At 41.5% G+C, this 12,302-nt stretch overlaps 1 protein-coding gene across 1 annotated transcript in view; it reads right to left on the bottom strand.

Moving 5' to 3' along the window:
• TRPM6 (transient receptor potential cation channel subfamily M member 6) overlaps positions 1-12,302 on the bottom strand; it is a 314,173-nt gene that overhangs the window by 54,086 nt on the left and 247,785 nt on the right. Inside the window, exon 37 of the mRNA XM_069763300.1 lies at positions 5,843-5,894. Within this exon, the coding sequence (XP_069619401.1) occupies positions 5,843-5,894 (52 nt within the window). The remainder of the gene's footprint in view (positions 1-5,842; positions 5,895-12,302) is intronic.

Here is a 12,302-nt window from a genome sequence, read left to right as displayed (position 1 = left end):
GTGAAGGACTTGGCATAGGGGAGAGGCTGGGGAAAAGCGGGGAGACAAGTAGAGTAGTCAAGCAGCAGAGTGTAAGATGGATTGCAGTGGTGCCAGAGTGCTAGAGGGGAGGCAAGAGAGGCAAGGGCATACACTAGTGTTTTTGTGGTGTCGCGGTCAAGGAATGCGCGGATCTGGGAAATATTTTTCAGTTTGAGACGGCAGGAGGAGGCAAGGGCTTGGATATGTGGCTTGAAAGAGAGGGCAGAGTCGAGGATCACCCCGAGGTACCGGGTGTGTGGGACTGGGGAAAGTGAGCAGCCATTGACATTGATGGATAGGTCTGGTGGAGGGGTAGAGTGAGATGGGGGAAAGATGATGAATTCTGTTTTGTCCATGTTCAGTTTTAGAAAGCGAGCAGAAAAGAAGGCCGAGATAGCAGACAGACAGTGTGGGATTTTGGTAAGTAAGGAGGAGAGGTCAGGTCCGGATAGGTAGATCTGTGTGTCATTGGCGTAGAGATGATACTGCATACTGTGGGATTCTATGAGCTGTCCCAGGCCGAAGGTGTAGATGGAGAAGAGTAGGGGTCCTAGAACAGAGCCTTGAGGAACACCGACAGACAAAGGGCGAAGTGAGGAGGTGGTGTGGGGGAGGGAGACACTGAATGTTCGGTCTGTCAGATATGACGAGATCCAGGATAGGGCCAAGTCTGTGATGCCAAGAGATGAGAGGATCTGTAGCAGAAGGGAGTGGTCCACAGTGTCAAAGGCAAAAGACAGGTCCAGGAGAAGGAGGACAGAGTAATGTCGCTTGCTCTTGGCGGTTAGTAGGTCATTGGTGACTTTAGTTAGGGCAGTTTTAGTTGAGTGATGGGGTCGAAAGCCAGATTGTAACTGGTCAAAGAGGGAGCAGGAGAAAAGGTGGGAGGACAGTTCAAGATGGACTTGTTCCAGTAATCTCTAGAATCCCTCCTTTTACCACCATGAAAACAAAAACCCTCACTGTCACCCTGACAGTCCAATGCCTGGACTACTGTAATGCTCTATTAATAGGCATCCCCCTTACTCGACTTTCCCCTCTTCAGTCCATCCTTAATGCAGCAGATAGGGTGGTCCATCTGGCTAAATCGGTACTCGGACACATCCGCTGTTTACCAGTCATTGTACTGGCTGCCCATTCATTATATGATCCAATTCAAACTGCTTGGTCTCATCCAAAAAGATCTCTACAGTGCGGCACCCCCCTTAATTTCCTCCTTCATTTCTGTTTATTGGCCTACCCGCTCATTACGTTCTGCACGTGACTTTCGACTAACTTCTGCACTAATCCGTATCTCCCACTCCCGGCTCCAAAACTTCTCCCACATTGCGCCAATCCTCTGGAATGCTCTACACAAAACAATTATGACTATCCACAACTTACATAGTTTTAGGCGCTCCCTGAAAACACATCTGTTCAGAGCAGCCTATTATGTTCCCTAATCAAAGTCCTTTTGTGTGTGTGGGTGGTTGTGTGTGTCATTCACTATCTATCTGAGAATAACCCTCCATCAAACTCCACCGTAACCAATAGCACCACAAATACTGGCTGGTGATTATCTCATGCAGCCTTTATCTCTCCTCCACTCCCTCAAGTTGGCTGGACCAACATTGTAAATAAGCACCTGTACTTTGTGTCTCCCCCCACCTCATTGTAGATTGTAAGCTCTCACGAGCAGAGACGTCTTAGTTTGCTTTAATTATTGTATTTTAAATGTTGGTACTTATGACTTGTGTATGAACTTTTAAACTGTAAAGAGCTGCAGAATATGTTGGTACTATATACATAAAGATAATAATAATAATAATAATAATAATAATAATAATAATATCTAGTCAACTGCTTTATACTTACAAGGAGCAAGAATTCCAGAAACAGATGACTACATAAGTGTTTTTGGTTAGGCTGATATTCCATCATTTTTAAGGCTCCTTTATAGGTATAACATTGACTTACATCTCTAAGTAGCACTAGAGAAAATAGTTGACTTCCTTCTGGAAAGCTAAGGTGCATATTTTTCTTTCCCAGGGCTCATTGTAAGATTCCCTACACCAGCTGGGTCTCCCCACCCCTACAGCTATGCCAGACGTTTTGCTCATCACTATTGATCAAGAATTCACAACAGCTTCTTAAAGCATTTGTTCTCAGCATAGTCATCTTCAACCATTTATTTATTGCAATGATCTCATTCACACAAACATAGTTGACAAGTCATTATTAAAGAAGCAGTCTCATGAATATTTTATTTCATGAAAGGGAACCTGTCATGTCAAAAAATACTATTTTCGCGCAGATATGAGGTTAATCTGCAAATTATTAGCATTCTGACGCCGTTCAGCAGCTGCACTGAAGGCCCGGCAACCTTGAGAAAATTTCCTTTATTCCACCTGACAGCAAATGGCTTTCAGTCATAGAGTCGCGGCTTTAGTCACCGCTCAGTACATACAGTACAGTAAGTACAAAAGTTTGGACACCTTCTCATTTAAAGATTTTTCTGTATTTTCATGACTATGAAAATTGTACACATGTGGAATTATATACTTAACAAAAAAGTGTGAAACAACTGAAATTATGTCTTATATTTTAGGTTCTTCAAAGTAGCCACCTTTTGCTTTGATGACTGCTTTGCACACTCTTGGCATTCTCTTGACGAGCTTCAAGAGGTAGTCACCGGGAATGGTCTTCCAACAATCTTGAAGGAGTTCCCAGAGATGCTTAGCACTTGTTGGCCCTTTTGCTTTCACTCTGCGGTCCAGCTCACCCCAAACCATCTCGATTAGGTTCAAGTCTGGTGACTGTGGAGGCCAGGTCATCTGGCGTAGCAACCCATCACTCTCCTCCTTGCTCAAATAGCCCTTACACAGCCTGGAGGTGTGTTTGTGGTCATTGTCCTGTTGAAAAATAAATGATGGTCCAACTAAACGCAAACTGGATGGAATAGCATGCCGCTGCAAGATGCTGTAGTAGCCATGCTGGTTCAGTATGCCTTCAATTTTGCATAAATCCCCAACAATGTCGTCACCAGCAAACCACCCCCACACCATCACACCTCCTCCTCCATGCTTCACGGTGGGAACCAGGCATGTAGAGTCCATCCGTTCCACCTTGTCTTTGTGCGACGCAGAAAAGGTGTTGGAACCAAAGATCTCAAATGTGGACTCATCAGACTAAAGCACAGATTTCCACTTGTCTAACATCCATTCCTTGTGTTCTTTAGCCGAAACAAGTCTTTTCTGCTTGTTGCCTGTCCTTAACAGTGGTGTACTAGCAGCTATTTTACCATGAAGGCCTGCTGCACAAAATCTCCTCTTAACAGTTGTTGTAGAGATGTGTCTGCTGCTAGAACTCTGTGTGGCATTGACCTGGTCTCTAATCTGAACTGCTGTTAACCAGCGATTTCTGAGGCTGGTGACTTGGATAAACTTATCCTCAGAAGCAGAGGTGACTCTTGGTCTTCCTTTCCTGGGGCGGTCCTCATGTGAGCCAGTTTCTTTGTAGCGCTTGATGGTTTTTGCCACTGCACTTGGGGACACTTTCAAGGTTTTCCCAATTTTTCGGACTGACTGACCTTCATTTCTTAAAGTAATAATGGCCACTCGTTATTCTTTACTTAGCTGCTTTTTTCTTGCCATAATACAAATTCTAACAGTCTATTCAGTAGGACTATCAGCTGTGTATCCACCAGACTTCTGTACAACACAACTGATGGTCCCAACCCCATTTATAAGGCAAGAAATCCAACTAATTAAACCTGACAGGGCACACCTGTGAAGTGAAAACCATTAAACATTCCCGGTGACTACCTCTTGAAGCTCATCAAGAGAATGCCAAGAGTGTGCAACGCAGTCATCAAAGCAAACGGTGGCTACTTTGAAGATCCTAAAATATAAGACATAATTTCAGTTGCTTCACACTTTTTTGTTAAGTATATAATTCCACATGTGTTAATTCTTAGTTTTGATGCCTTCAGTGTGAATGGACAATTTTCATAGTTATGAAAATACAGAAAAATCTTTAAATGAGAAGGTGTGTCCAAACTTTTGGTCTGCACTGTAGTAGTTTGTTACTGTAACCACAGCCTGTCACTGACTGACAGCCGCCTCAGCAATGAATCAGTACAAATCTGGCTTTCAGTCAGTGCGAGGGGCATGGGGAAAGCCACAGCTTGTATACTGGTCGGTGACTGAAGGTGCACCTCCATAACTTAAAGCCTGTGGCTGACAGGAGGAATCAATGAATTTCCTCCAGGCAGCCAAGCTATCAGTGCGGCAGCCGCACCGCTTTAAAACACTGTAAACCTGCAGATTAACCCTATATTTGCAAGTTAGTAGCATTTAAGGATATGACCTGCTCTCTCTAAATGTGTGCATGGAGTGTAGTGTGAGTGTATTAACATACTCACCTACTGCACAGTTTTCTCCGGGATCCAGCACTGTTCTGCTCCTCTTCTCATTAATGTCACCGCTCTGCAGCTTCTCCAGGTAACACTGCACTGTGTGTGACCCAGAAATGGCATTTACAGTACAAGTCTGTGGAACGTCAGAACGAGGCTCCATAGGCTCTCATTGTAAAAGAGACTTCCAACTAACGCATAGGGCGGGCTGGAGAGTCAGAATTACAGTGACGTCACTGAGGAGCAGAATGGCACTGGACACCGGAGAGGGGTAAGTAAAAAAAATATCATACTACATGCACATATACACACATTTAATGAAAACAAATATACATGGGAGGGTTTCATTAGGCTGTAGTCACACAGGACAGAATTGCTACAGAGATATTTTCAGAAAATACTGTAGATCCGTTTTACATTTTTTAATAAGGATTTGACCACAGGTTAAAAAAAGGTGACCACAGGAGTCAATTACTGTCGTCAGCGATTATGTGTCGCTGCAGGAAGAAAGCAGAGAGCGGAAGGCATTGAGAGGTGAGCATATATTTCTTTTTATTATTATTTAACCTATTCATCACTATTGGGTATATTTTTAGAACTCCTGGAGACCCTTATAAATGTTGGTTCCCTTTGAGATCAGTGAACACAGCGCAATATAAAACCAACACATGACGAATTCCACATTGAATAGTCACACTAGAAACAATATTGATGCATTTTAAGTGGCTCACAAGGTCCAACAAACCGACTGATCTCCAAAATGGCTTATTGCACATAAAGCCAAGCGTTCTCATTCCTGACATGAGCATTGTCTTTAGCTCCAAAGTGCAGACTCCCTGGGAACATTGTGATTTCATGCAACACAAGTGGAAACTACTTAATTAGTACAATAATAAAGTGATACACACAGCAACAGCTCATCTCCAGCTCAAAGAGGTCCCGGGGAACAGACACATCTATACCTCAGACGCCAGACGAGAGTTCCCACGAGGCTGTGGATTTCAGCTCACTGTACAGAACTTGTTTTCCCGGCAAATAAAAGAACGTTCGCGAAATAAAAAGTTCACGATAAAAGAGGGGACGCCGACTGTAGCAATAAAGAGGAAAAATAATAGCTAATAATTACACATCTGCTGCTATAATGTATGCGGTGGTGTTATTCAATTATCAGATAATAGGGAAATATAGCACAGATATGCAGTGTGATTAGACACACAATTTTTCTCAGTTACTGAAACTGGAAGACCCCCTTATATAACTCGGACTCATTTAACTGTGGATTAAGACAAACCATCTCTCATGTGAAATGGAGCAATCTGCAGAGAAACCCCTTTCTGATGGGCACAGATGGACAGACAATCTCTATTGAATGTCACATTAGCTTTTGGGTTTTCTGAGTGGCAGTTTGTAAAATGAGATTAAACTTACTGCTTGTCTTCCGGTTTAATAACAGATGGGTCTGTAAGATTTTCTCCAACACCTGTAGATAAAGAAAGAAAAAAAATGAGTATCTTCCTATCCATTGATTCATCCATCCATCCATCTCCTCCTCATATATTGAGGTCATTCACTAGGTACTCATATTGACGTGTCAGTCCTGGATTGAGCTTGGGTTGTACAGTCAATACATAGAATATTATTGCAGCCACCCATGCCAAAAATTAGGCACTTTACTGTTTTTAAAGGCTCACTAAATTCTATGTGCAAACTAGAAATTAATTTCCATTGTGAATTGAAATAATAAAAAAATAAATTAAAAACATTTTTAGATTTTGTTATATTTTATGTACAGGTTGAAAAACACACACAATACATTTCGCTGCTGGTCCTCAGCCACTTAAATGTAACGTTCTGATACAAAGCTTCAGACAATAGATAGCTTGCCGGAGAGATCACGAACAGTGAATCACTGTAGAAAGCCACACTGGGTTTAAATATGGAAAGCCTGATAAAGCTGCCATAGCAAAAAAAAATCCTTTAAAGAGAGACAGAGACATCTACTGTATATCTGAGGAAAATCCAGTATGGAATTTTACGTGTGAAAGTCAATTAATTTCAAGCTTTGACTCAAGCGAGAAAAATGTAGTTTTATACAAAATATCCAAATATTCCAATAGTGATTCATTTTTAATAAATGGCACGTAGACTACAAATCACAATAATATTGTCCTATTTTTTCAAGGAAAGAAACATAGTCAAATGTTCTATAATGATAGGTCAAGACATAAAATTATTCTGCAGATTATCCACCTGGATTTTGAGGAGGAAAATCTGCAATGAAGTACAGTCCTAGCTAGGAGGTTGAGAAGGATGGAGGATGCTTTCATGTGGCCAGAAAATTAACTTTTTTTGTGGATTTTTCAATCCGCAGCAAATTAATTTGGACTACATAACTAATGTGGATTTCTTGCGGATTTTCCTTATAGACAAAAATGGGTGGCTAAAATCCGCAATGAATATATTATACTTAATACACAAAATATAATGAATAAACAATATAAAATAATAATAATGAACAATACGCAAGGTTAAAAGTCTTAAAAAAGGGTAAATGAAAAAATATATATATCCTGCTCTAGTAAAGAACATAACTTCACTAGTAATTTCTGTTGTCACAGTAGGGTTTCTAGACCAATTTCTGCAGGCCATGACCCCCTGTGCACATGCTCTGTCTCATGTGACAATTACAGTCTGTAGCAGTCACATTGGACAGAACGCTGGCACATGAGGCCAGGATGCAATTTGGCCAGAGTATCACTTTGAGAGGTAAATTAACCTTTTTATATTATTATTTATTATGTTTTTCTTATATAGCGCCATTAATTCAAGTGCACTTTACAGACATTTTTATCACTGTCTACACTGGGGCTCAGAATCTAAATTTCCTATCACTTATGCCTTTTTAGCGTGGGTGCAAACAGGAGTGCCTGAAGGAAACCCACAGAAACATGGGGAGAAGACACATTTTCTTGCAAGTATTGTCATTGGTTGGATTTGAACTCAGGACCCAAGCACTGCAAAGCAACAGTGCTGCTTTAATTTTTTTCAAATACACTGGTAATCCACCGAGGTGTCATCAAGATCCGCAACGTTTGAACCTTCCATAATTCTGAACGTGATGGACTTTTTTAAAAACCCTTTTTCAGATAAAAATGTTGATGTAAAATTGCCAGTCATATAGGATCCTGATGGGCAAGGGTGATCACCACTTAAAACCATTATCTCTGATCTTGAGAGTTCGGATCAGAAATTAGAGGACATGACTAAATGAGGTCTATATAGTTCTCAACCAGCGATTGGCAGGAATTTGTACAGGAAATAACTCTCTATGTATGTCTACACAATATGAATCTGTTAATCCATTTACACTGCTCATAGTAAATGAATATAGCTCAACAGATTTGTTAGAAAACATTTCGCTTCCTTTCGGAATCAACCTTTTCTGTGTGATACTATACTAAAAAATACTCCCACAAATGTGGGTCATTGATTGCAAACAAGATGTGTTCTTTTGCACACCCAAAATAGTAATTTTGTTGAATTCATTCAAGACCATGATGCAAAAAGAAGTACATACCATTGAAAGTTTTAGAGGCAAAGGTAAAGTTTAGACTGCAAAAGTCTAATTAACAAGAATTCAACTACAGGTAAGTTAAATTCACTAAACAGGTGTCCACCAGACAGAGAACTATGAAAGGGCATTACTTAAAGAAAACCCCTTCCCATTTCATGCTGTCAGAAATGGCACCATATGGAAGAGAAATGCCACAAGACATGAGAAAATAATTTATTGACACAAAAAAAGATAAAGACTACAAAAGGATCTGTAAAACTTCACTTATTAGTCAGGATACTGAAGCAAAACTCATACAACAAATTTAACAATGATGGAATTGCAACTATCTCACAGAGAAGTCCAAGCAAATTAATAAAGTTAACACGTAAACAGGAGCATCTTCTGAGGAGAAGGATTAAAGAAAATTGCCATAAAAGTTCACTGCAGTTACTTAAAGATTTAAAAAGGGTGAATGTCCCCCCATGACCCAATACACCATACTCTGTAGAGAAATAGCATTAATGAGTTTGGTCAATGAAGGAAGCCTTGCTTACTGTTCGCTAGGGCCCATGATGACAAATATGAAGACTACTGGGACTATGTACTTTGGAGTGATGAGATCAAGATAAAGGTTTTTGGAAGTGGTGGCTTCAAAATAGTATGGAATTGCAAATGTGAGTGCAAAAAAAAAATACATGGTGCCTACAGTAAAACATGGTGGTGGCAGTGTCCTTATATGGTGCTGTATGAGTGGTTCTGATGTTGGGGTGCTACATTTCATTGATGGCATCATGAATTCACAAATGTTCTGCTCTATATTGAAAGAAAAGGTGCACTTTTCCAATATCAAAACACACAATGAAGGCCACTGTTGCATTTCTGAAGATCAGGGTGAAAATGACTCAGTGGCCAAGTAGGTCTTCTGCCATTCAAATACTTATGAGGAATTATTATTATTATTATTTATTGCTATAGCGCCATTTATTCCATGGCACTTTCATGTGAGGAGGGGTATACATAATAAAAACAAGTACAATAATCTTAAACAATACAAGTCATAACTGGTACTGGAGGAGAGAGGACCCTGCCCGCGAAGGCTCACAATCTACAAGGGATGGGTGAGAATACAGTAGGTGAGGGTAGAGCTGGTCATGCAGCGGTTTGGTCGATCGGTGCTTACTGTAGGTTATAGGCTTGTCGGAAGAGGTGGGTCTTCAGGCTCTTTTTGAAGGAACCGTGTGCTGTGCCTTTGGGAGTCGTTGTAGCGACTGCGGCCTTGATAATTATTGTTCCTGCCTGAGCGGGAGTAGTTAAATCGCCTCGCTGCAGCGTGCCCAGTACATAGCAGGCAGTCTTTCTGGCGACTAATTACCCTAGGTGCAGTACCTAGTCTGACCTGAGGATGAGGGGGACGCCAGAGAGCTGCAAGTTTCAAGTGGAACTGTAAAGCAGGATATACATAAATACCTGCAGTTCGTGGTATACTGAAGTGCAGTGGGATAACTAGAATAAGCCCCTGCTGTAACACAAGAGGTCAATAGCCTTGTGTGTTTTTTCATCACATTGTAGCCGTGGAGGGATAACTATGATAAGCCCCCCCTGCACATGTGATAGCCGTCTGTTGGCCTAAAGTCACCCCGATCCGTGACGTAGGGGTGACGGTCACGGTGTGAATCGTGACATATTGGTGGCAGCGGTGTGGATTCATGATATAAGTTGAGCATCACTCTCCAACCAGCATCTGGGCTCTAAATGAGGTCGTTCTTGATGAATGGAAAAAGATAGATGTTGCAATATGTTGACAACTTGTTCATTCCATGACTAGAAAACGTAATGCTGCCCTCAAAAAATTATGGAGGTCATACAAAATGCTATACAGCTCTGGCAAAAATTAAGACACCACTGCAAAATGTCCAGTTTGATTTTTCTCTTTATAGGTATATTTTTGAGGAAAATGTAAATTGTTCTTTTTTTTTTTTTTTTTTTTTTTTTTTTTTTCAATTTTCTTTTTATTGAAGAAGAAGGAATCACAATTGAACAGGAATTGAAAAATAGCCAGAGGAAGTTTCAAACAACATTAGGTATCCAATGGGACAATAACAAAAGTCCAACAAGATGTAGGAATACAATAAATTTGAAGAACTGGAAAAGGGTTCTGGATCAAACTTTGACATAAATTCAGAAGAAAGGGAAACTAGCAAAGGTGATTAGAGAAACAGTGGAAACATGAGTAAAGTTTTAAGATAGTAATAGAAAGATTGAGAGGGTTATAGGAAAGAGGGGGGGTGAGGTAAGAAAGGGGAGAGAGAGGGAGCTGAAGGGGGGGGCTTGGAGGAGGGAGGGGGAAAAAAGGACCGATGGTGGAGATGAAATTAAAAGATGAAGTCGAGAATGATAATGAGGGGGGGCTCGGCATATAGGATCTGATGGGTTGAGGTGGATTCAGGTATCCTCCGGTAATGTTGATAAGAAGTCAGGACTGGAGCGGAAGGTAATCCACGGTTTCCAGGTAAGTCTAAACGAGGTGAGGGATTCTTGTGTATTGGCAACTAACTCAGCAGTGTGGTATAGAAGGTCAATTTTATCTAGTACTTGTCTTTTGGTGGGTGTGAGAGTAGATTTCCAGAAAGTGGGGATTAGATATTTCCCGGCTGCTATTATGTTGCTTGCTAGTTTCGAGGCCGGGGAATTCTCGGGCCATAGGGGTTGGTTAAGGAGAGTAGATTGAGGAAGTAAGAGAGTGTTTTGATCTAGCACCTTAGAGATTACGTTCGAGACCATTTGCCAAAAGGGGACAATTTTTGGGCAAGACCACCAGATGTGCAGATAGGAGCCTGAGTCTGAACGGCATCTCCAGCACAGATCGGGAGTGGAGGGGTGCCAATGATGGAGTTGGGTTGGAGTGCGGTACCACCTAGATATTACCTTATATGAGTTTTCTTGTATTTTTACGCATTGTGAGGGTCCGTGAGATTTGTTGTAGATAGAGGCAATCTGGTCGTCCGTGAAAGAGATGGTGAGATCTCTCTCCCAGAGACCTATGAAGGCTCTTTTGACATCGGCGCCATCCATCAACAGAAGGTTGTAAATTTTTGATAGGACTTTTTTGGGTGGGTTTTTGTGGGCGCACAATTGTTCGAAGGGAGTCAGAGGGCGGAGCAAATCTAACTGTCTTTTGTGCTTATGGCAGTAATCTTTTAATCTTTTGTAGTGAAGAAAAGAAATATTTAATTGTGGGTTCGAGGCCTGGAATTCAGCGAGGCTCATTAGGGACCCGTCGATAAAAAGAGTGTCAAGCGGTATAGGAGAGTTAAAGTTACTGGTGGAGCTGGGGGGATCTTTAGGTAATTTAAAGGGGATGGGACCCGCGATGTCTTGTATAGTCAGAATTGGGGAGGTAGGCGGGGTTAATTTGGGAAATTCTGTTCTCCAAATTTTGAGAATAGCGGTTGTAATTTCGTTGAGTAGCAGTTGGTCTAGGTTTGTGTGGTTATACAGAAGGGCTAATGTCCTAAGGGGAATAGGGGCTAGATGTTCTTCAATTGGTATCCACACTTTTTCTGAAGGATTTCTAATCCAATCTACTACTCTAGTGAGCATCGCTGCTCGGTAGTATTTGAAGATATCCGGGGCCCCCATTCCTCCTTTTGACTTCGGCATGGCAAGAGAATTGGCATTGATTCTTGGGCGTTTGCCATTCCAGATGTAGTTACTGAAAAAAGAGTTTATCTTCGATAGATAGTGCTTTGGGATGTAGATGGGGAGCATCTGGAATAAATATAAGAATTTGGGTAAGATAATACTTTTCAAGAGGTTTTTTCTGCCCATCCAAGATAGGAAGGGGGCTCTCCAGGACTGTACCGTGGAGGTAGCTTGTTTCAACAGGGGGATGATATTAAGTTCCAGAAGCTCCCCCGTCGATCTCCCGATCTTAATCCCTAGGTTGGTGATGAAACTCGAGGGCCATTTGAAGGGGTATAGTTTTTTTAATTTGTCTATAGCGGGGTTGGGGATATTAATGCTGAGAGCTTCCGATTTAGTAATGTTGATTTTGTAGTTAGAAAGCTTCCCGTATAGGTCTAATATGCGGACGAAGGCAGGGATGCCCTCCTCGGGATCCGATAGGAATACCAAGAGATCATCAGCGAACGCTGCAGATTTATGGTGAAAACTACCCATCTGGATTCCCTTAATGCCTGGATCTTGTTGAATGCTCTGAATGAGAGGCTCCATGGCCAATACATATAGAATCGGAGAGAGAGGGCATCCCTGCCTCGTGCCATTTTGAATGGAGAAAGGGTCCGATAGTAGATTGTTTATTCTTAAACGGGC

The sequence above is a fragment of the Ranitomeya imitator genome, chromosome 1 (assembly GCF_032444005.1).
Source record: "Ranitomeya imitator isolate aRanImi1 chromosome 1, aRanImi1.pri, whole genome shotgun sequence".
Lineage (NCBI taxonomy): Eukaryota > Metazoa > Chordata > Amphibia > Anura > Dendrobatidae > Ranitomeya > Ranitomeya imitator.
This window is presented reverse-complemented; position numbering and strand designations above follow the sequence as displayed.